General features: G+C 42.8%; 1 protein-coding gene across 3 annotated transcripts in view; it reads right to left on the reverse strand.

The window, feature by feature from the left end:
• The window catches only part of LOC132405061 (diacylglycerol kinase theta-like), a 345,666-nt gene that overhangs the window by 30,927 nt on the left and 291,766 nt on the right, over positions 1 to 22,973 (reverse strand). For all 3 annotated transcript variants that reach the window (XM_059989791.1, XM_059989792.1, XM_059989793.1), the window contains 2 exons: positions 18,170 to 18,316; positions 15,246 to 15,357 (listed from right to left, as the gene is read on the reverse strand). In XM_059989791.1, the coding sequence (XP_059845774.1) occupies positions 15,246 to 15,357; positions 18,170 to 18,316 (259 nt within the window). The remainder of the gene's footprint in view (positions 1 to 15,245; positions 15,358 to 18,169; positions 18,317 to 22,973) is intronic.

Consider the following 22,973-nt stretch of genomic DNA (forward strand, 5'->3'; position numbering starts at 1 on the left):
ATTTTGAAAAGGTGGCAGAGAGTCAGAAGTGGCCCCGAGATCAGTGGGTGGGGTTGTTACAAAGTGTGCTAAAAGGGAAGGCACAACGGGCATATGCGGCATTGTCTGTGGACGAGGAGGAGTATGAGAATTACGAGGAAGTAAAGCAGGCCATTCTTCAGGCCTACGAATTGGTACCTGAGGCCTATAGACAAAAGTTCAGAAATTTAAAGAAAGTGTGGAATCAGACGTATGCAGAGTATGCCTATGAGAAGGGTGTGCTCTTGGATCGCTGATGTGCAGCAGGAATGGTGGAAGAAGATTTTCGGCGTTTAAGGGAGTTAATTCTGATTGAGGAATTTAAAGGTTGTGTTTCGGATGATATCCGGATGTATTTGAACGAGAAGCCGAATAAGTCCATATCTGAATTTGCCAGGTTTGCAGATGAATATGCCCTAACCCACAAGACAAAGTTTTCCTTGAATAAGAGTTACCAGAAAGACCGTAGGAACGGTAGAGAATGCCCGCCGGCTGAGGCAGAGATTCAGCCGGGAGCTAGTGGTAAAAATAAGGAGGAAGAAAGGCAAGATGGCAGGAGGGGTCCTGGCTTGACCTGTTTTAATTGTGGAAAGGTGGGTCATATTGCATCTAAGTGCTTTGCTCCGAGGAAGGAGACAGGAAAAGGGAAAGCAGCAGTCCCTACAGGGTGTATTGTGTTGATCAGTAAATCGACGAGAAAGCCCCAGGTAGATAGAATACGAGAGGGGAGTGAGAAATTTATTTCAGAAGGGACAGTGTCTGTGAAAGAGGGAGAAACACCAGTTCCAGTGCAGATCTGGAGAGACACTGGAGCTGAGCAGTCATTGATTCTCAGTAAGGTACTAGATTTTGGTCCTGAGACGGGAGAGGTAGCTTTGAGAGGCATAGGAAAAGGGACAGAAGCTGTGCCTTGCTGGTATCTGGACCAGTTGAAATAGGGGTGCGATCAGAATTTCTGAGAACTGACGTGGACTTCCTTCTGGGTAACGATTTAGCTGGTGGTGACGTTTGGTTGGCCATGGAGCTGACGCGCCAGCCCGGAAGTGTTGAGGACCCGCCCCTAGATTCCAAGATCTATCCCGCATGCGCGATCACTCGCAGCATGTCAAGAAAGATAGCTGAGAAAGAGACCAGTTTAAATCAGGTCAGTATTGATTTGGCTGAGACGTTTTTACTGACCCTGTACCAAGAGGGGTTAGAGGGTGGTAAAACGGAGAATAGGGAGGTGAGAGAGAGTAAAGGAGAGGAGGTAGACCTACCCTTAGCCAGGAGGAAATTTATAGAGGCACGGAGTAAAAATGAGTAACAGATAAGGCTGTTGAAAGGTCCAGGGTTGGACATGGATGATCTGTCTGGCTTGACAGAACTGTTTGAAGAAGTTGAAAATTTTAAAGGTGTTCCTGTTAATGAAATGAGGGCAGTCCTAGATGAAAAGGATGCCATTACCTTGAAGGAGTCTGCTGGGTTGGCAGATGAGGTTGTTTCAGCCCGCAGGTTTGAGTTTACTCCGGAAGGGAGTTGCCCAGAGAGTAAATGGGAGGATCAGGGGAACTTAGAATTTGAAAAGGGGACGGGTATTGAAAGCCTGGAAGAGGCAGAGGTCCCATTTGAGTGTGCTCAAGATGTGGATACAAGTGGTACTGAACCTAGTAGTGAAACTCAGGAAAAGTCTGAGGTATCTGATTCAGTTAAAAAGGAATGCAGTCTTTGTGGGTCAGATGGACTTGGTTCAGTGAAGGGTTGACCTTGGTAATAGTGGGAAGTGAGAATTCCCAGTTGTTTGTGTTCGAAGGTGTGTTAAAAGTTAGTGAGGAGATAAAAGGAGGTGATGTGGATATTATTATTGAAGGAGAAGGGAAAAGTATAGTTCCTAAGTTGAATGAAGAAAATTTAAAATCGGGATTGGTGTCAGAAGCAGTAACCAGGCTGAAGAAACAATGGCTTGTTACCAAGGTGCCTGCAAATCAATTACAGTTTGATTTGGAATGTAAAGGTGCCCCACTCGCTAATGTTATTCAAGGGTGTGCTGTGAAGAGGCAGAATTTGAAATGTTGTTTGGACAAAGAGGGATCGCTTGCAGATGTTAAACTGAAAACTAATAGAATGAAGGGTCCTGAAGATAAAACTACCGACTTGCTTAAAAATAAAGAATTATGTGGAAGTTCAGAAAATGGGCTAAGTTTGGAAAACATTGTTGATAAAATAACTCCTATGAAAGGAGCATGCAAAAGCCTATTCCACACTGGTAAGCCAGCTAACCACCTGGGAGTTAACTGGAAAAGGGGCGAGGGTTGACGGGATGCCACTTTAAATAACAGGGTCCTGTTTTAAGGAATTTTGACAAAGCATGTAAATAATAAAGACAACACCATGGAAGATTGGCTGTTAAGTTTGAAAGTAAAATAAAGATTAGTATTTGCATGAACTTTTGTAATATACACGTAAGCTAAGATCACAACTCTTTAGTTTTGTTTTGCTGAAGAAAAGGAATAAACATAGGTGGTTATTAAATTGGAGTCTGATGCTACAGGAATCTACTAAGGTACAAGATATTAAGATATTAAAGGAAGTGACAATGTAATCGCTAACTGTTTAGGTGCTAACTTGAATGTATAACTGTATTACTCTGTAGTGAAAACTCTTTTGTATTGTGCTAGATTCTGAAATTCTGTAAGACTCTGTATTAGTTAATTTGTACCTGTGGTAAAAATCCTTAGAAGGATGGGGGTGTTACGAATGTGGAGCAACTCTGATGGGCTGAAGGGTGCAAAGCTCCCCCTCCCCCACTTTTTGAGAATCGCAAGATCGCTATTATTTCGGGTCTGAGACCCAGGAAATGAGAGAGATACACAGCATGTCAGGAAATGAGAGACAGAGAGAGAGACGCAGGATCACAGCAAAGGCAGTTGTTATAGACAATGCAGAATACACAAAGTGGAATGTTCCTTAACAAAAGCGGAACGGAACCACTGATTACTGCTATTGTCTCTTGGAGAAGGAATTGTGTATTGAGTACTGTACTATTCATTGAAACCCCTCAGGGACAACCAGAGTGGTCTGGCTGAGGGATTGCATCATCCCAACCTGTTTGACATCTGAGACCCCGTGAGTGAGGATAAAAGAGGAGTCTGGGGAACACCCCTCAGACACACCAGGAGAAACGTTAGAAATCCAGTGACAGCATTTTATAGCGAAAGCCAGTGAGAGCTCGTGTGTGTCCTCCCTTGCCTGGGTGGCGGGCTCATCATGGAAGAACGGTTTAGCTAAAGGAGAGGTTATACTTGAACGGCCACAACAACGAGACACCGACAGCTCGAAATCATAAAAGAAGGTTGGCAAAACACTTAGCGGTAACTATTCCCATTCTTCTATCTCTCTCTCTCCAACAATTGCAACACAGCGACAAACAAACGACACCAGCCTGTATGAACTGAAATGAACTTTAGATTTCCATCGGACAATTCATTATCCCCTAGACAACAATAAAGCTTATTTCTTATTGATTATTATAAGACCCGGACTTTTAGGTTTAGTATTGACGACGTATATTATCTGTACATTTGCATTGATATTATTTTTGTGTATTTTTACTAATAAATACTTAAAAATAGTATCACCAGACTCCAACGGACGTCTCTATCTTTGCTGGTAAGTAACCCAGTTACGGGGTTCATAACAGCGTGCACAACATTCTGAAGTGGGAGGGTGATCAGCCAGATGTCGTGGTACACATCAGTACCAATGACATGGGTAGAAAGAGTCATTAGGTCCTGAAGAGTGAGTACAGAGAGCTTGGTAGGAAGTTGTAAAGCAGAACCTCGAGGGTAGTAATCTCAGGATTGCTACCTGTGCCATGTGCCAGTAAGGGTAATAGTAGGATGCTCTGGCAGATGAACATGTGGCTGAGAAACTGGTGTAGGGGGCAGGGTTTCAGATTTCTAAATCATTGGGACCTCTTCTGGGGCAGGTGGGACCTGTACAAGAGAGACGGGTTACACCTGAACTACAAGAGGAACAATATACTTGCACGGAGGTTTGCTAGTGTTATTGGGGAGGATTTAAACTAGATTTGCAAGGGGATGGGAACCGGAGAGCCAGAGTAGATAGTGGAATGGGGGTAAAAATAAATGATGTTAGTAGTTCATGCAAAGTCACAAATAGTAAGGTTGTGTGTGGTGGTAATAATCTTCTGAGGTGTGTATATTTCAATGCGAGGAGCATTGTGGGAAAGGCAGACAAGTTGAGGGTCTGGATTGACACATGGAATAATGACATCAAAGCCATTACTGAAACTTGGCTACAGGAGGGGCAGGACTGGCAGCTCAATGTTCCAGGGTTCCGGATGTTTTAGACATTATAGAGGCAGAGGGATGAAGGGTGGGGGAATGGCTTTGCTAGTCAGGGAAAATATTACAGCAGTGCTTCAGCAGGACAGATTAGAGGGCTTGTCTACTGAGGCCATATGGGTGGAGCTGAGAAACAGGAAAGGTATGAGCACATTAATAGGGTTGTATTATAGACCACCCAATGGTCAGCGAGAATTGGAGGAGCAAATCTGCAGAGAGAGATAACAGACAACTGTAGGAGACAGAAAGTTGTGATTGTAGGGGATTTTAATTTTCCACACATTAATTGGGACTCCCATACTGTTAAATGTCTAGATGGGTTAGAGTTTGTAAAATGTGTTCAGGAAAGTTTTCTAAATCAATATATAGATGTTCCAGCTACAGAGGATGCAATATTAGATCTCTTATTAGGAAACAGAAACATAGAAAATAGGTGCAGGAGTAGGCCGTTTGGCCCTTCAAGCCTGCACCACCATTCAGTATGATCATGGCTGATCATCCAACTCAGAACCCTGTACCTGCTTTCTCTCCATACCCCCGATCCCTTTAGCCACAAGGGCCATATCCAACTTATGAGTTAGAAATGAGTTAGGGCAGGTGACGGAAGTGTGTGTAGGGGAACACCTTGGTTCCAGTGATCATAATGCCATTAGTTTCAATTTGATCATAGATAGATAAAGATAGATCTGGTCCTCGGGTTGAAGTTCTAAACTGAAAAAAGACCAAATTTGAAGAAATGAGAAAGGATCTAAAAAGCATAGATTGGGACAGGTTGTTCTCTGGCAAGGATGTGATTGGTAAGTGGGAGGCCTTCAAAGGAGAAATTTTGAGAGTGCAGAGTTTGTATGTTCCTGTCAGGGTTAAAGGCAAAATGAATAAGAATAAGGAAACTTGGTTCTCTAGGGATATTGGAACTATGATAAAGAAGGACAGAGATGTATAACATGTATAGGCAACATGGAGTAAATAAGATGCTTGAGGAGTATAAAAAGAGTAAGAAAATACTTAAGAAAAAAGAAGACATGAGTTTGCTTTGGCAGTCAGGGTGAAGAGCTTCTACAGGTATGTTAAGAGCAAAAGGATAGTAAAGGCTAAAATTGGTCCTCTTGAAGATCAGAGTGGTCGGCTATGTATGGAACCAAAAGAAATGGGAGAGATATCAAATAAAAAACACAAAGTGCTGGCAGAACTCAGCAGGCGAGACAGCATCTATGGGAGGAGGTAGTGACGATGTTTCGGGCCGAAACCCTTCATCAGGAGTGAAGTAACATGGGATGGTCGAGGGGGGATAAGAAGTGAGGGGGGGGATAAGAAGTGAGGGGAGGGATAAAGTAGAGAGCTGGGAAGTGATAGGCTGGAGGGAAATGGGCTGAGGGAAGGTGGAAAATTATGGGAAATAAAAGAGAAAGAAAGGTAAGGCTGGGGGAAGAGATTATTGTGAGGGGGGAAAGAGAGAGAAAGAGAATGAGACTAAAATAATAGATAGGGATGGGGGTAAGGGTGGGGAGCAGGGGTATCAACGGAGGTCAGTGAGTTGGATGTTCATACCGGCAGGAAGAAGGCTACCTAGGCAGGAGATAAGGTATTGCTCCATCGACCTGCGATATTAAATGCATTTTTTGCATCTGTATTTACTAAGGTAACTGGAATGGAGTCTATGGAAACAAGGCAAACAAGTAGGGAAGTCATTGGAACTTATACACATTAAAGAGGAGGAGGTAGAAACATAAAAAATAGGTGCAGGAGTAGGCCATTCGGCCCTTTGAGCCTGCACCGCCATTCAGTATGATCATGGCTGATCATCCAACTCAGAAACCTGTATCTGCTTTCTCTCCATACTCCCTGATCCCTTTCGCCACAAGGGCCATATCTAACTTCCTCTTAAATATAGCCAATGAACCGGCCTCAACTGTTTCCTGTGGCAGAGAATTCCACAGATTCACCACTTTCTGTGTGAAGAAGTTTTTCCTCATCTCGGTCCTAAAAAGCTTCCCCTTTATCCTTAAACTGTGACCCCTTGTTCTGGACTTCCCCAACATCAGAAACAATCTTCCTGCATCTAGCCTGTCCAATCCTTTAGAATTTTATAAGTTTCAATAAGATCCCCCCTCAATCTTCTAAATTTCAGTGAGTATAAGCCTAGTCAATCCGGTCTTTCTCCATTTGAAAGTCCTGCCATCCCAGGAACCAATCTGGTGAACCTTCTCTGTACTCCCTCTATGGCAAGAAGGTATATCCTCAGATTAGGGGACCAAAGCTGCAAACAATATTCTAGGTGCGGGCACCAAGGCCTTGTACAACTGCAGTAGAACCTCCCTGCTCCTGTACTCATATCCTTTTGCTATGAATGCCAACATACCATTTGCCTTTTTTACCGCCTGCTGTACCTGCATGCCCACCTTCAATGACTGGTGTACAAGGACACCCAGATCTCGTTGCATCTCCCCTTTTCCTAATCGACCACCGTTCAGATAATAATCTGTTTCCCTGTTCTTGCAATCAAAGTGGATAACCTCACATTTATCTACATTAAATTGCATCTGCCATGAATTTGCCCACTCACCAAACCTATCCAAGTCACTCTGCATCCTCTTAGCATCCTCCTTACAGCCGCCCAGCTTCGTGTCATCCGCAAACTTGGAGATGCTGCATTTAATTCCCTCATCCAAAGCATTAATATATATTGTAAACAACTGGGGTCCCAGCACGGAGCCTTGTGGTACCCCACTAGTCACTGCCTGCCAATTCTGAAAAGGTCCCAATTACTCCATCTCTTTGCTTCCTGTCTGCCAACCAATTCTTTATCCACATCAATACCACACCCCCAATACCACGTGCTTTAAGTTTGCACGCTAATCTCCTGTGTGGGACCTTGTCAAAAGCCTTTTGAAAATCTAAATATATCACATCCACTGGCTACTATCCACTCTACTAGTTACATCTTCAAAAAATTCTTTAAGATTCGTCAGACATGATTTCCCTTTCACAAATCCATGCTGACACTGTCCAATGATTTCACCTCTTTCCAAATGTGCTGTTATCACATCTTTGATAACCGACTCTAGCATTTTCCCCACAACTGATGTCAGACTAACCGGTCTATAATTCCCCGGTTTCTTTCTCCCTACTTTTTTATAAAGTGGGGTTAGATTAGTCACCCTCCAATCCTCAGGAACTAATCTGGAATCTAAGGAGTTTTGAAAAATTATCACTAGTGCATTCATTATTTCTTGGGCTACTTCTTTAAGCACTCTGGGACGCAGACCATCTGGCCCTGGGGATTTATCTGCCTTTAATCCCTTCAATTTACCTAACACCACTTCCCTACTAACATGTATTTCCCTCAACTCCTCTATCTCACTAGACTCTGGATCCCTTACTATTTCCGGAAATTTATTTATCTCCTCGTTAGTGAAGACAGAACCAAAGTAGTTATTCAATTGGTCTGCCATGTCTTTGTTCCCTATGATTAATTCACCTGTTTCTGACTGTAAGGGACCTACATTTGTCTTGACCAATTTTTTTCTTTTCAAGTATCTATAAAAGCTTTTACAGTCAGTTTTCATGGTCCCTGCCAGCTTTCTCTCATAATCTTTTTTCCCTTTCCTAATTAAGCCCTTTGTCCTCCTCTGCTGGTCTCTGAATTTCTCCCAGTCCTCAGGTGTGCCGCTTTTTTTTTTGCTAATTTAAATGTTTCTTCTTTGGACTTGATACTATCCTTAATTTCCCTTGTCAGCCACGGGTGCACTACCTTCCCTGGTTTATTCTTTTGCCAAACTGGGATGAACAATTGTTGTAGTTCATCAATGCGATCTTTAAATGTTTGCCACTGCATATCCACTGTCAACCCTTTAAGTATCATTTGTCAGTCTATCTTAGCTAATTCATTTCCCTCACCTTCAAAGTTACCCTTCTTTAAGTTCAGAACCTTTGTTTCTGAATTAACTATGTCACTCTCCATCTTAATGAAGAATTCCACCATATTATGGTCACTCTTACCCAAGGGGCCTTGCACAACAAGATTTCTAACTAATCCTTCCTCATTGCTCAATACCCAATCCAGAATGGCCTGCTCTCTAGTTGGTTCCTCGACATATTGGTTCAGAAAACCATCCCACATACATTCCAAGAAATCCTCTTCCTTAGCATCCTTACCAATTTGGTTCACCCAATCTATATGTAGATGGAAGTCACCCATTATAACTACTGTTCCTTTATTGCATGCATTTCTAATTTCTTGTTTAATGCCATCCTCAACCTCACTACTACTGTTAGGTGGCCTGTACACAACTCCCACCAGCGTTTTCTGCCCCTTAGTGTTATGCAGCTCTACCCATATCGATTCCACATCCTCCAGGCTAATGTCCTTCCTTTCTATTGCGTTAATCTCCTCTCTAACCAGCAATGCTACCCCACCTCCTTTTCTTTCCTGTCTATCCCTCCTGAATATTGAATATACCTGGATGTTGAGCTCCCATCCTTGGTCACCCTGGAGCCATGTCTCTGTGATCCCAACTATATCATTTTCATTAATAACTATCTGCACATTCAATTCATCCACCTTGTTATGAATACCCCTTGCATTGACACACAAGCCTTCAGGCTTATTGAAAAGTGGCACTTTTTGTTTTTTGCCCTGGATTTGCCTGCCTGCCACTTTTACTTTTCACCTTACTACTTTTTGCTTCTACCCTCATTTTACACCCCTCTGTCTCTCTGCACTTGTTCCCATCCCCCTGCCACATTAGTTTAAAGCCTCCTGAACAGCAGTAGCAAACATTCCTCCTAGGACATTGGTTCCAGTCCAGCCCAGGTGCTTGCTGTCTTGAGGCAAATCAGAGTAGATAAATCCCCAGGACCTGACAGGGTATTCTCTCGGACCTTGAAGGAGACTACTGTTGAAATTGTAGGGGCCCTGGCAGATATATTTAAAAAGTCGATATCCACGGGTCAGGTGCCAGAGGATTGGAGGATAGCTCATGTAGTTCCGTTGTTTAAAAAAGGCTCAAAAAGGAAGCCGGGAAATTATAGGCCAGTAAGTTTGACATAGGTAGTAGGTAAATTATTGGAAGGAATACTAAGATATAGGATCTACAAGTATTTGGATAGATAGGGATTTATTAGAAAAAGTAAGCATGGCTTTGAGCATGGTAGGTCATGTTTAACCAATCTATTAAGAATTTTTGAGGAAGTTACCAGGAAAGTGGATGAAGGGAAGGTAGTGGATGTTGTATACATGGACTTCAGTAAGGCCTTTGACAAGGTCCCGCATGGGAGGTTAGTTAGGAAGATTCAGTCGCTAGGTATACATGGAGAGGTAGTAAATTGGATTTGACATTGGCTCAATGGAAGAAGCCAGAGAGTGGTAGTGGAGGATTGCTACTCTGAGTGGAGGCCTGTGACTAGTGGTGTGCCACAGGGATCAGTGCTAGGTCCATTGTTATTTGTCATCTATATGCTGATGATGCAAAGATTGGAGGTGTAGTGGACAGTGAGGAAGGTTTTCAAAGCTTGCAGAGGGATCTGGACCAGTTGGAGGAATGGGCTGAAAAATGGCAGATGGAGTTTAACGCAGACAAGTGTGAGGAAATACACTTCGGAAGGTCAAACTATGGTAGAATATACAAGGTAAATGGTAGGACACTGAGGAGTGCAGTAGAACTGAGGGATCTGGGAGTACAGATACATAATTCACTAAAAGTAGCATCACAAGTAGATAGGGTCGTAAAGAGTGCTTTTGCTACATTGGCCTTTATAAATCAAAGTAGTGAGTATAAGCGTTGGAATGTTATGGTGAGATTGTATAAGACATTGGTGAGACTGAATTTGGAGTATTGTGTGCAGTTTTGGTCACCTAATTACAGGAAGGAAATTAATAAGGTTGAAAGAGTGCATAGAAGGTTTACAAGGATGTTGCCGGGACTTGAGAAACTGAGTTACAGAGAAAGGTTGAATAGGTTAGGACTTTATTCTCTGGACCGTAGGAGAATGAGGGGTGATTTGATAGAGGTGTATAAAATTATGATGGGTATAGACAGAGTGAATGCATACAGGCTTTTTCCACTGAGGCTAGGAGAGAAAAAAAAAGAGGGCTTGGGTTAAGGGTGAAGGGAGAAAAGTTTACAGGGAACATTAGGGGGGCTTCTTCACGCAGAGAGTGGTGGGAGTGTGGAATGAGCTGCCAGATGAAGTGGTGAATGCGGGCTCACTTTTGACATTTAAGAAAAACTTGGGACAGGTATATGGATGAGAGGGGTTTGGAGGGATATGGCCCAGGTGCAGGTCAGTGGGACTAGGTAGAAAAATAGTTCGGCACAGCCAAGAAGGGCCAGAAGGCCTGTTTCTGTGCTGTAATGTTCTATCCTTCTACTAAACTGGTCCGCGGTGCAAAAAAGGTTGGTGACCCCTGTCCGAGTGCAAGGTACAATGAGCCATTTAGACAATTTAAACATCGGCCCAGATCGTATGCGAGAGCAGATTTCACTTGTTCTCCATGATGTTCACTCACTCCACTCTCTGGGAACCGGAGAGTTTCACTGATCCACCATGGAGTCTATTTAAAAACCAGCCCAGATAGACTGAAAAGACAGGGTGTCTGATGGGACAAGAGACAATTTTGCTCACTCTCCGCGATGGTCATTTCCATGTTGCTGAGGCTATGAAGACTGCCCCAGCTGCCGTGCTTCATGCTCACTAACATGATGAACTGATAAGTTCTTAAGTTCAGCCTATTCCGGGCTGCTCTAGGGTTTGGACCTAAGGACTCATTTTTGGCTCAGAATGATGTTGATCGCATGACTTGTATTTTTTTTCTTTCTCTTGCACATTGAGTGTTGGTTTTACTTTTATTTTCATTCTTTTTTCTTTAAGTTGGGTTCTTTTGGGTTTCTTGCTTTAAGGCTACCTGTGGGCAAGCAAATCTCAAGGTTGTATAATTTATATATTCCTTGATAATAAATGTACTTGAATGAATGAATAAAACTTCTTCACTCAGAGAGTCATGAGAGTGTGGAATGAGCTGCCAGCGCAAGTGGTGCATGTGAGCTTGATTTCAATGCTTAAGAGAAGTTTGGACAGGTACAAGGATAGTAGGGATATGGACGGCTATGGTCCTGGTGCAGACCGATGGGAGAAGGCAGTTTAGATGGTTTCAGCATGGACTAGATGGGCCAAAGGGCCTGGTTCTATGCTGTACATGTCTACGACTCTATGTGACAATAATAATTCAATTACTGATATCTCCCTCTGAATTCTCATAAACATGGCAATTGTATTTGAAAAAGTTTAATCTCAAATCTCCATTAAATCAAAGATCTCAGAGCTAGTGTGCTGTATCAGAAGGACATTAGGACCACGTGCATTCTTTGTTTCAAGGAATCACGGAATCCTGGTTAATCCCTTCTTTACTGGGTGGAGTGGTTCAGATTGATTGGTCCACTATACACCTTCAGGTTAGGAATGTCGAGACTCTCAGAAGCAGAAGTGGAGGAGTATGCCTCATGATCAACTCCTCTTGGTGCACAAATATAGCAGTGCTGTCCCAATTCTCACAAGACCTGGAATATCTCGCAATTAATTGCCATCAATTTTACCTGCTGCGGGAGATTTCCGTGATCATTTTGGTAGTGGTGTACATTCCATCTCAGGCCAATGTCAAACTGGCTCCAGATGATCTGAGCAATGGGATCAACATGCTCAAGACAGCGCACCCTGATGCCTTCACTGAAAAAGGTCACTAGTTACCGTCAACAAATTACTTGTAGTACCAGAGGAAACAACACACTGGACCACTGTTACACCACCATCAATGCATACCATGCTATTCCACACCCTCACTTTGGGAAGTCTGATCACCTAGCTGTACTTCTACTCCCTGAATATAGGCAGAGACTGAGGACTGCAACACCAAGTATGGACAAGGGAAGCACAGGAGCGCTTACAGGACTGCTTTGAATCAGTGGACTGGACTGTATTCAGGGATTCACCTTTGAACCTGGATGAGTATGCTACACCTCAATCGTGTTACATACCCTGTGGGTATTTTGTGACTGTCTTACGACCATGATGTAATGGTCTTGCGATGGTGGGGTGATGTAATTTCACGCCAGTGTGAGGTCACATGATGTAATTTTCTCGCCAGTGAGAGGTCATGTGATGGCCTGTTTCAACAGGTATAAAAGGGGAAAGCCCTGTGGTAACGCAAGTCAGTTCGTTGTTTAATTCATCATTATGTTGCGTATTCGTCTCATGACGCAGTTTTGTTTTAAAGTGGAGTTTTACTTTCTGCCTTAAGTCTCAAAGGTTATTGCCAGCAGTCTCGCCAAACTCTGCCAGTTTAGTCCATTGGGAGAGTGAAGAATTTACCGAAGTACGGAAAACCCAAAGGATCGAGTAAAGTTGGTGTCGGCCGTAATACAGGATTGACCTTATTTAATATTCGTTCAAGGAATTAGTAACCTGCATCCGAGATAGCTCCTGCATTGTGAAAGCAGAAAGAGCTGGACACAGCATTTCGCCAAGGAAAGGGCAGTGCCTTTAAGCCGTTTTATTTTCTTCGCCATAAATCCTTCGGGCAAGGCATATTTCAGCAGGGATCAGCAGTAACGTCACGTCGTCGAGGAATTCATTACTTCAGGAAAGTCTCTCCGAATTGACTGTGTAAATCATTTGGACTTTTGCATTTATCGCTTTAAGAACTGTGTTCGCAATTATTGCTTTAAGAACTGTTCGAGTTGTCGTACAGCAGTTAACTTCCCATTACGTTAGTCATTTGTTTACTTTCCATTTTTTATTCAGCAGTGTTTAATATATGTTTTATTTGTTTATAAAGAAAACCTGTCTCAATTCTATATTCATTGTTGCCATATCATAACAATAGCCTGCAATAGATTCCATCAGACCCTGGGAACTTAACCACCTTAATGGCCTTCAGTAGACCCACCACCACCTCCTCCTTACTGACCTCAACATTTCCTATACTACGAGCATACCCCACATTGATCTCACTGGGATGACTCAGGGGCAGGAATGGTTACTTAGAGTGCCAGGCTTTAGTTGTTTCAGAAAGGACAGGGAGGGAGGCAAAAGAGGTGGGGGTGTGGCACTGTTGATCAGAGATAAAAGTCATGGCTGCAAAAAAGGAGGAAGTCATGGAGCGTTTGTCTACTGAGTCTCTGTTGATGAAAGTTAGAGACAGGAAGAGGTCAATAACTCTACTGGGTGTATTGACCACCCAATAGTAACAGGGACATCAAGGAGTAGGTAGGGAGACAGATTCTGAAAAGGTGTAATAATAACGGGTGTAACAATAGCCCAGGAAATTACGGACCAGTGAGTCTTACTTCAGTGGTTGGTAAGTTGATGGAAAAGGTCTTGAGAGGCAGAATTTATGAACATTTGGAGAGGCATAATATGTTTAGGAATAGTTAGCATGGTTTTGTCAAGGGCAGGTCGTGCCTTATGAGCCTGATTGAATTTTTTGAGGATGTGACTAAACACGCTGATGAAGGAAGAGCAGTAGATGTAGTGTATATGGATTTCAGTAAGGCATTTGATAGGTACCCCATGCAAGGCTTATTGAGAAAGTAAGGAGGCATGGAATTGAAAGGGACATTGCTTTGTGGATCCAGAATTGGCTTGCCTACAGATGGCAAAGAGTGGTTGTAGAGGAGTCATATTCTGCATGGAGGTCGGTCACCAGTGGTGTGCCTCAGGGAACTGTTCTGGGACCCCTACTCTTTGTGATTTTTATAAATGACCTGGATAAGGAAGTGGAGGGAGGGATTGGTTAGTAAATCTGCTGATGACACAAAGGTTGGGGGTGTTGTGAATAGTGTGGAGGGCTGTCAGAGGTTACAGCGGGACATCGATAGGATGCAAAACTGGACTGAGAAGTGACAAAGGAGTTCAGCCCAGTTAAGTGTAAGGCAGTTCATTTTGGTAGGCCAGAATGATGACAGAATAAAGTGTTAATGGTAAGAGTCTTGGCAGTGTGGAGGATCAGAGGGATTTTGGGGTCCGAGTCCATAGGACACTCAAAGCTGCTATGCAGGTTGACTCTTTTGTTAAGAAAGCATACGGTGCATTGGCCTTCATCGATCGTGGAAATGAGGTTAAGAGCTAAGAGATTATGTTACAGCTATATAAGACCCTGATCAGACCCCACTTGGAGTACTGTGCTCAGTTCTTGTTACCTCACTACAGGAATAATGTGGAAACTATAGAAAGGGTGCAGAGGAGATTTACAAGGATGTTGTCTGGATTGGGGAGCATGCCTTATGAGAATAGGTTGAGTGAACTTGGCCTTTTCTCCTTGAAGTGACAGAGGATGAGAGGAGGCCTGATGTAAGTGTATAAGATGATAAGAGGCGTTGCTCATGTGGATAGTCAGAGGCTTTTTCCCAGGGCTGAAATGGTTGCCACAAGAGTACCCGGTTTAAGGTGCTTGGAAGTAGGTACAGAGGAGATGTCAGGGGTAAGTTTTTTATGCAGAGAGTGGTGAGTACGTGGAATGGGCTGCCGGCGATGGTGGAGGATGCGGATATGATAAGGTCTTTTAACAGACTCCTGGATAGGTACATGGATCTTCAAAAAAATAGAGGACTATGGGTAACCCTAGGTAATTTCTAAAGTAAGTACATGTTTGGCACAGCATTTTGGGCTGAATGGCCTGTATTGTGCTGTAGGTTTTCTATGTTTTGATGTTTCGATCCTCCATGCCCTTCTCCTGGGTGAATGCTCATTTCCAATTTGGCAGCTCCAGATGGTAAAGTAACTTACCTCTGGCTATTTACCTTGAACAAGCAAACACCTTTCCCAGATGCAGATTTCCTTCTGCGTTTGAATAGAAATCCTGCAATATCCTCCCATTTTTGTGCTTACCATGTGAACGACACCAGTGACTCCAACCACTTCCAGCATTCCGTCATCAATCTGGGGCTTGTCAAAGCGGCCGTCACTGTCACTGCCCCACAGGTCCGCTCCAGATCCCCAGCTGTGGACAATCATATAAACCAACTAGAGAAACCACTCCTGCAGTGTTCATTTGTAAACATCATGAATTCATTTTACAAAGTCTTCAGATAACAGAGATAGAGTCTTGCAAAACTAATTTAGCTGCATCTAAAAAATCGTAAAGTTTTCCAACCACTGGCAGCAATTGTGATGACAATTCTACATCCAAAGATATTAATTTGGAATTTTTTCAGTCTAAAAATATCCCTTGGAAAGAAGGTTTATGTTCAGAGCAGGTTTCTCTGCAATTCAACATGAGGACTTCCAGCAAGTGGACAATGACTTTCTTCAGAATAGTTTATAATAGGAGGAGGAACCTGGGATATTTAAATCAATTTAATAAGCAGGAGACTTCATGTGTGAAATATTTTATCCCACCATCAAGAACATCGAGTGTGGAGGAGAATGTAAAGAGATAGGTGCTTGAGAACAGGAGATATTTTAATGTACTTGAAAAATTAGAGATTCACCCAATATGCTGACTGTCAAAGCAGAATACTTGTTAAACGGTATGTGGTAAATAATGCTGATGTCCAGATGGTCCCAGGTGTGCAGGTGCACACCAATGAAATCCAACACGTGGACGACAAGTATGCACACACCAATTAAATCCAACATGTGGATGACAAGTATGGAAACACCAATGAAATCCAACATGTGGACGACAAGTATGGAAACACCAATGAAATCCAACATGTGGACGACAAGTATGGACACACCAATGAAATCCAACATGTGGATGACAAGTATGGAAACACCAATGAAATCCAACATGTGGACGACAAGTATGGACACATCAATGAAATCCAACATGTGGACGACAAGTATGGAAACACCAATGAAATCCAACATGTGGACGACAAGTATGGAAACACCAATGAAATCCAACATGTGGACGACAAGTATGGAAACACCAATGAAATCCAACATGTGGATGACAAGTATGGAAACACCAATGAAATCCAACATGTGGACGACAAGTATGGACACATCAATGAAATCCAACATGTGGATGACAAGTATGGACACACCAATGAAATCCAACATGTGGATGACAAGTATGGACACACCAATGAAATCCAACATGTGGATGACAAGTATGGACACACCAATGAAATCCAACATGTGGACGACAAGTATGGACACACCAATGAAATCCAACATGTGGACGACAAGTATGGACACACCAATGAAATCCAACATGTGGACATGACGAATGCTCAAAGGTAAATGTTGGTCTGTATTATAAGAGGGCTTAATTCAGGGAGTCTAGTTGGAGTTGTTTCAAGGTTTGGGGACTCCACACCTTCAGCATTATGCAAAGTTTTACTCTCCTTACCTAAGTAGGAAAGAACTTGGCACAGAGGAGGTGCAGAACAGTGATGATTCATGCACTGGTTCCAGGAGTGCTGGGAGTTGATGGACAAGGACTGTATTAATTTAAATTTCTAATAAACTTTATACACTTGACAGTTAAAATGTTGGGAGAACATTTCCCTATTCGAAGAGAAGAGGAACAGCGGACCCAAATTTTAATACAACCAGACACTGTTTATGACAGAATGCCTTCACTCAGGCAACATCAAAATCCCACTCCTGGAGGTTGTTGAGTTCCAGACACCAAGTTCCATTCAATATACTGATCGAGAGATGGGGACATTAGTAATCGTGGGAATGTTGGTAAATGACACTGAGGTAGATAGAAGGTCAATTGTGACCTTGGTGAGTGGAGCAGGCTTGAAGGACCAGGAATCCTACTCCTGCCCCTGGTACTCATCTATCAGTTACTGGGACCTAGCTGCAATGCTGAATCATTAAATATCAACGATTAACACGAGGGGAATTTCTTTACTCAGAGAGTGGTAGCTGTGTAGAACGAGCTTCCAGTAGAAGTAGTAGAGTCAGGTTTGATATTGTCATTTAAAGTAAAATTGGATAGGTATATGGACAGGAAGGGAATGGAGGGTGATGGGTTGAGTGCAGGTCAGTGGGACTAGGTGAGAGTAAGCGTTCAGCATGGATTAGAAGGGCCGAGATAGCCTGTTTCCGTGCTGTAATTGTTATGTGGTTATTAATTATTGATAGGATTAGCACTCATTATGAATTGATTATTTAAACTATCGTAACAAAAACCTACAGACCAGCAAATTGGCATTTTCTCTGGCGTACAGACCAGCAAGTTGACAAAAAAAAAATGTCAGATGTCACATGAGGCCAGTAGAATTACAGAATAGGTACAACACAGGCTATTCAGCCCACCATGTCTGGACTGGTTCTTCATCAGAACAACTACCAATATCCATTTCTCTGCCCCTTACCGTGTATTTATCTTATTCCTAGTGATGGCCACAATGGATCCTGTCTCTTACACATTGATACAGATTTCAACCATGTGGCATGAATATGTTTTTCCTCATTTAACCCTTTTCTGGATATCTGTAACTGCTCCAAGAACTGAGTGCACATCAGCTGCACTAAAGATGGAAGTTCAGTTTTGGCTCAGACGTGGTTTAATTTAATTCAATCTGAGACAGTGAGCGTAAAGAGGGATGAAATCTGTGGCTGAGGAGTGCAACCCGTAGGGACAAAGTAAAACAACAGCTTCAGTATATAGCTGGACACAACCAAAGGAAATGGATGCTTCTGGAGAAGTTATAACAATGCTGGAAATTACTGAGATACTTAAAAATCAAATAAATTGCAACATTCAAATCTAATTTAAATGTCTCTTTGTTAGAGATGAGAGGAGTGAACCATAATATTAGGATTCTGATCTCCGTTGAGATGCTGACCTGGGAATGTTAAGAAAGATGAGACCTTCAATATTTGGAAGTTCCACTTCCTTGTCATCTACTTGAAGCTTTAAATCCTTGTGCAGACTTCGCGTGTGGCTAATTTTCTGTAAGCCAACCTTTACATAGACTCCTTTGTTGTGGAACCTGTGGTTAAAAATGAAAAGCAAGAAGGCAAATATATATGGAAGTTATTTCAAAAGAAGTCAGCTGCTGTCCCTAACCCACCAGCCCGAAACCCCTAACTCCACTCCCACTCTTTATACCAGCTCCAGCAGACCAAGGAGGCAAACAACAGGAGAATCAGAGAATTTCTGTACCTGCAGCAACACTCAGGGTGACAGAAAATTCCACTGATGTTTTTAAACACTAACTGCACAAAGACAACATTCCTGTAAGGTTTCAGTGATGAGTACCTGAATCTCAGTTTGGACTTTGGTGAAGACATGGTGGAAGATTCAAAGGGAATGAATAGTAGCAGGATCAATAACACACTCAAAATGCTAGAGGAACTCAGCAGGACCAGCAGCATCCATGGAAATGAATAAACAGTTGATGTTTTCAGCCGACACCCCTCTTCAAGACCAGGAAGACAGACTTCCTCGTGTTTATCAGTAACATACTGGTGGCTGGCAATAATGGATCAATAAGTGATCAATAACACACTGGTGGTTTGATCAAGAGAAGGACTCTTGGAAAATCCCAGAGGATCTGGTGATATGGTCAATTTGGATTCAGGAAGTGTTTGAAGGTCTCACCGTTAGGGCACTTGGAATTGGAGGACAATGCAGTGATGGTTAAAAATCCTCCAACTTGATAACATGAGAACATTGATTTCTTCAACTTCCAATAATTTATTCCCTCCCTCTTTTTTCCATTCTCCATTATGGTTCCCCTCCACTTCTTCTCTTATCCTCACCTCTCACTGATGTGCCTCCTCCTTCCTTTTCTCCCATGGTCCACTCTCTTCTCTTACCTGATTTCTTCTTCTTTAGCCCTTTACCTCTTCCATATATCAGCTCATAGCTTCTTACCTCAAACCCCTCCCCTACCCAGCCACCCTCCCTACACCTGGTCTCACCTATCAGCTTGTACTCCTCCCCCCCCTCCACCTTCTTATTCTGCTTCAGTGCCCATCCTTTCCAGTCCTGATGAAGTGTCTTGATCCAAAAAGTCAACTGTATATTCCTCTCAATAGAAGCTGCCTGACCTGCTGAGCTCCTCCAACATTTTATGTGCGTTGCTCTGTATTTTCACCATCTGCAAGATCTCTTGCGTCTGCATTATAGGTCCTATCAAGTCCCAGAGATGCTCTTCAAAAGCCCCAACACCACCTTCTCCTTGATATCAAAAATGATGACAGGGCAGCAATGGCTGGAATTTCTGGAAGCAATTCAAAAGGCACAGGTTATGTACTTCCCAAAGAGAAAGAAGCATTTTGAAGGAAAGATGCCACAACAGTGGCTAACAACAGAAGTCAAAGCCAATGTAAAAGAGAGGGCATATAAACAACCAAACATTAGTGGGAAGTTAAAGGAATGGGAAGCTCTTAAAAACCAATAGAAGGCAACTAAAAAACTAAATAAAATGGTAAAGATGGAATATGAAAGTAAGGTAGCCAATAATATTAAAGAGGATACCAAAAGTTTTGTCAGATACATAAAGAGTAAAAGAGAGGCGACAGTGGATTTCTGACCACTGGGAAATTATGCTATAATAGGGGTCAATGAAATAGCAGATGAACTGAATAAGTATTTTGCATCAGTCTTCACTGCAGAAGACACTAACAGTATTGGAGGTTCCAGGTATCAGGGGGCATGAAGTGTGTTAAGTTATCATAACTAGAGAGAAGGTTCTTAAGAAACTGAAAGGTCTGAACGTAGATAAGTCACCTGGAACAGGGTTCTGAAAGAGGTGACCAAAGAGACTGCGGAGACATTAGTAATGATCTTTCAAGAATCACTAGATTCTGGAATGGTTCTGGAATACTGGAAAATTGCAAACGTCTCTGCATTTATCAAGAAGGGAGAGAGGAAGAAGAAAGGAAACTATAGGCCTGTTACTCTGACCTCAGCGGTTGGGAAGATGTTGGAGTCCATTATTAGGATTGAGGTCTCAGGGTACTTGGAGACGCATGATAAAATAGGCCACAGTCAGCATGGTTTGTGATCATGTATGTCCTTACTATGTATGACCGTTGGGAATATGTTTTTACACCTTTATCCCGTAGTAATGCTGTCTCGTTTAGCTGTATTCATGAGCATTCATGTATGGTTAAATGACAATTAAACTTGAATTGAACTGAATTGAATGGTTTCCTCAAGAGAAGATCTTGCCTGACAAATCTGTTGGAATTCTCTGAGGAAATAACAAACAGGATAGACAAAGGAGAATTGGTTGATGTTGTGTACTTGGATTTTCTGAAGGTCTTTGACAAGGTGCCACACAATGCTGCGTAACAAGCTATGAGCCCACAGTGTTAGAGGAAAAATTCTAGCATGGCTAAAGCAGTGGCTGATTGACAGGAGGCAAAGCGTGGGAATAAAGGGAGTCTTTTCTGAATGGCTGCAGGTGACTATTGCTGTTCCACAGTCTGTGTTGGGATCGATTCTTTTGTCAATCATTTTGTCAGTGGAATTGATGGCTTTGTTATAAAGTTTGCAGACAATATGAAGATAGGTGGAGGTAGAGGTAGTTTTGAGGAGGTAAAGAGGGTACAGAAGGACTTAGACGGATTAGGAGAATGAGCAAAGAAATAACAGATGGAATAAATTGTCAAGGAGTGTACGATCATGCACTTTGGCAGAAGAAATGAAAGGGTTGACTATTTTCTAAATGGAGAGAAAATACAAAAATCTGAGGTGCCTCAGAATAGAGGGCGTCCTTTCAGAACACAGATGAGGAATTTCATTAGCCAGAGAGTGGTGAATATGTGGAATTCTCCTCCACAGGTAGTTGTGGAGGCCAAGTCGTTATGCATATTTAAGGCTTTGGTTGATATTGTATTGGTTCCCTTCCTGTTTACCCTGGATACCTCAGACTTTTGATATAACACTGAGTCATGTCATCTGCAGAAATTCTCTGATGACTCAGCAATAGTCGAGTGTATAAAGGGAGGATGGGAGGATGAATACAGAGATCTGGTAGTGGGCTTTGTCAAGTGGTACAACTGAATCATCTGCAGCATAACATTAGTAAGACAAAGGAGATGGTGATGGACAACAGAGGGAAGTTGGAGGAGTGTGTGGATGAAGGGTAGATGGATTAAGTGGAGGAAACACTCTGGCAGTGCACTTGGATGATGGACTTGAGTAGAGCACTGACACAGAGGCTGTGTACAAGAAGGGCCAGAGTTGCCTCTACTTCCTGTGGAGAGTTGAGGTCCTTTGGAGTACGCAGGCCTCTCCTTAACATGTTGTACCAGTCTGCTGTTGCCAGTACAATTTTCTATATGCTGGTGTGCTGGGACAATGGCACCAACAGGCTCAATAAACTGATTAGAAAGGCTTGCTCTGTTATAGGAGTCAAACTGGACACACTGGAGGCTGTGGTAGAGCAAAGGACCCTACAGAAAATCCTGGCAAGTTTGGACAATGTTTCTCACCCTCTGCATGCCACATTGGCTGCACAGAGGAGCACGTTTAGTAACAGACTAAGATAACTATGCTGCTCCAAAAAGCACTATATGAGGTCATTCTTACCCTCGGCCATTAGGCTCTATAATGAATTAACCTATAGCCGGATAAGTGATGACACCCTCCTGTTAGACTGCTTGAGGTAACTTGTTTTTTTATTCTTTCATATTTCTCTTCTAATATTTTTATCTGTGCACTTGTAAAGCTATGACACTGTAATTTCATAGAACATAGAATAGTAGAGCATATTACAGGCCCTTCGGCCCACAATGTTGTGCTGACCTTCAAATCCTGCCTCCCATATAACCCCTTACCTTAAATTCCTCCATATACCTGTCTAGTAGTCTCTTAAACTTCACTAGTGTATCTGCCTCCACCACTGACTCAGGTAGTGCATTCCACGCACCAACCACTCTCTGAGTAAAAAAACCTTTGTCTAATATCCCCCTTAAACTTCCCTCCCCTTACCTTAAAGCCATGTCCTCTTGTTCTGAGCAGTGGTGCCCTGGGGAAGAGGTGCTGGCTGTCCACTCTGTCTATTCCTCTTAATATCTTGTACACCTCTATCATGTCTCCTCTCATCCTCCTTCTCTCCAAAGAGTAAAGCCCGAGCTCCCTTAATCTCTGACCATAATGCATACTCTGTAAACCAGGCAGCATCCTGCTAAATCTCTTCTGTACCCTTTCCAATGCTTCAACATCCTTCCTATAGTGAGGCGACCAGAACTGGACACAGTACTCCAAGTGTGGCCTAACTAGAGTTTTATAGAGCTGCATCATTACATTGCAACTCTTAAACTCTATCCCTCAACTTATGAAAACTAACACCCCATAAGCTTTCTTAACTACCCTACCTACCTGTGAAGCAACTTTCAGGGATTTGTGGACATGTACACCCAGATCCCTCTGCTCCTCCACGCTACCAAGTATAGTGCCATTTACTTTGTACTCTGCCTTGGAGTTTGTCCTTCCAAAGCGTACCACCTCACACTTCTCCGGGTTGAGCTCTATCTGCCACTTTTCAGCCCACTTCTGCATCCTATCAATGTCTCTCTGAGATCTTCGACAATCCTCTACACTATCTACAACACCACCAACCTTTGTGTCGTCTGCAAACTTGCCAACCCACCCTTCTACCTCCACATCCAGGTCGTTAATAAAAATCACAA

Source organism: Hypanus sabinus, chromosome 14 (genome assembly GCF_030144855.1).
Source record: "Hypanus sabinus isolate sHypSab1 chromosome 14, sHypSab1.hap1, whole genome shotgun sequence".
NCBI lineage: Eukaryota > Metazoa > Chordata > Chondrichthyes > Myliobatiformes > Dasyatidae > Hypanus > Hypanus sabinus.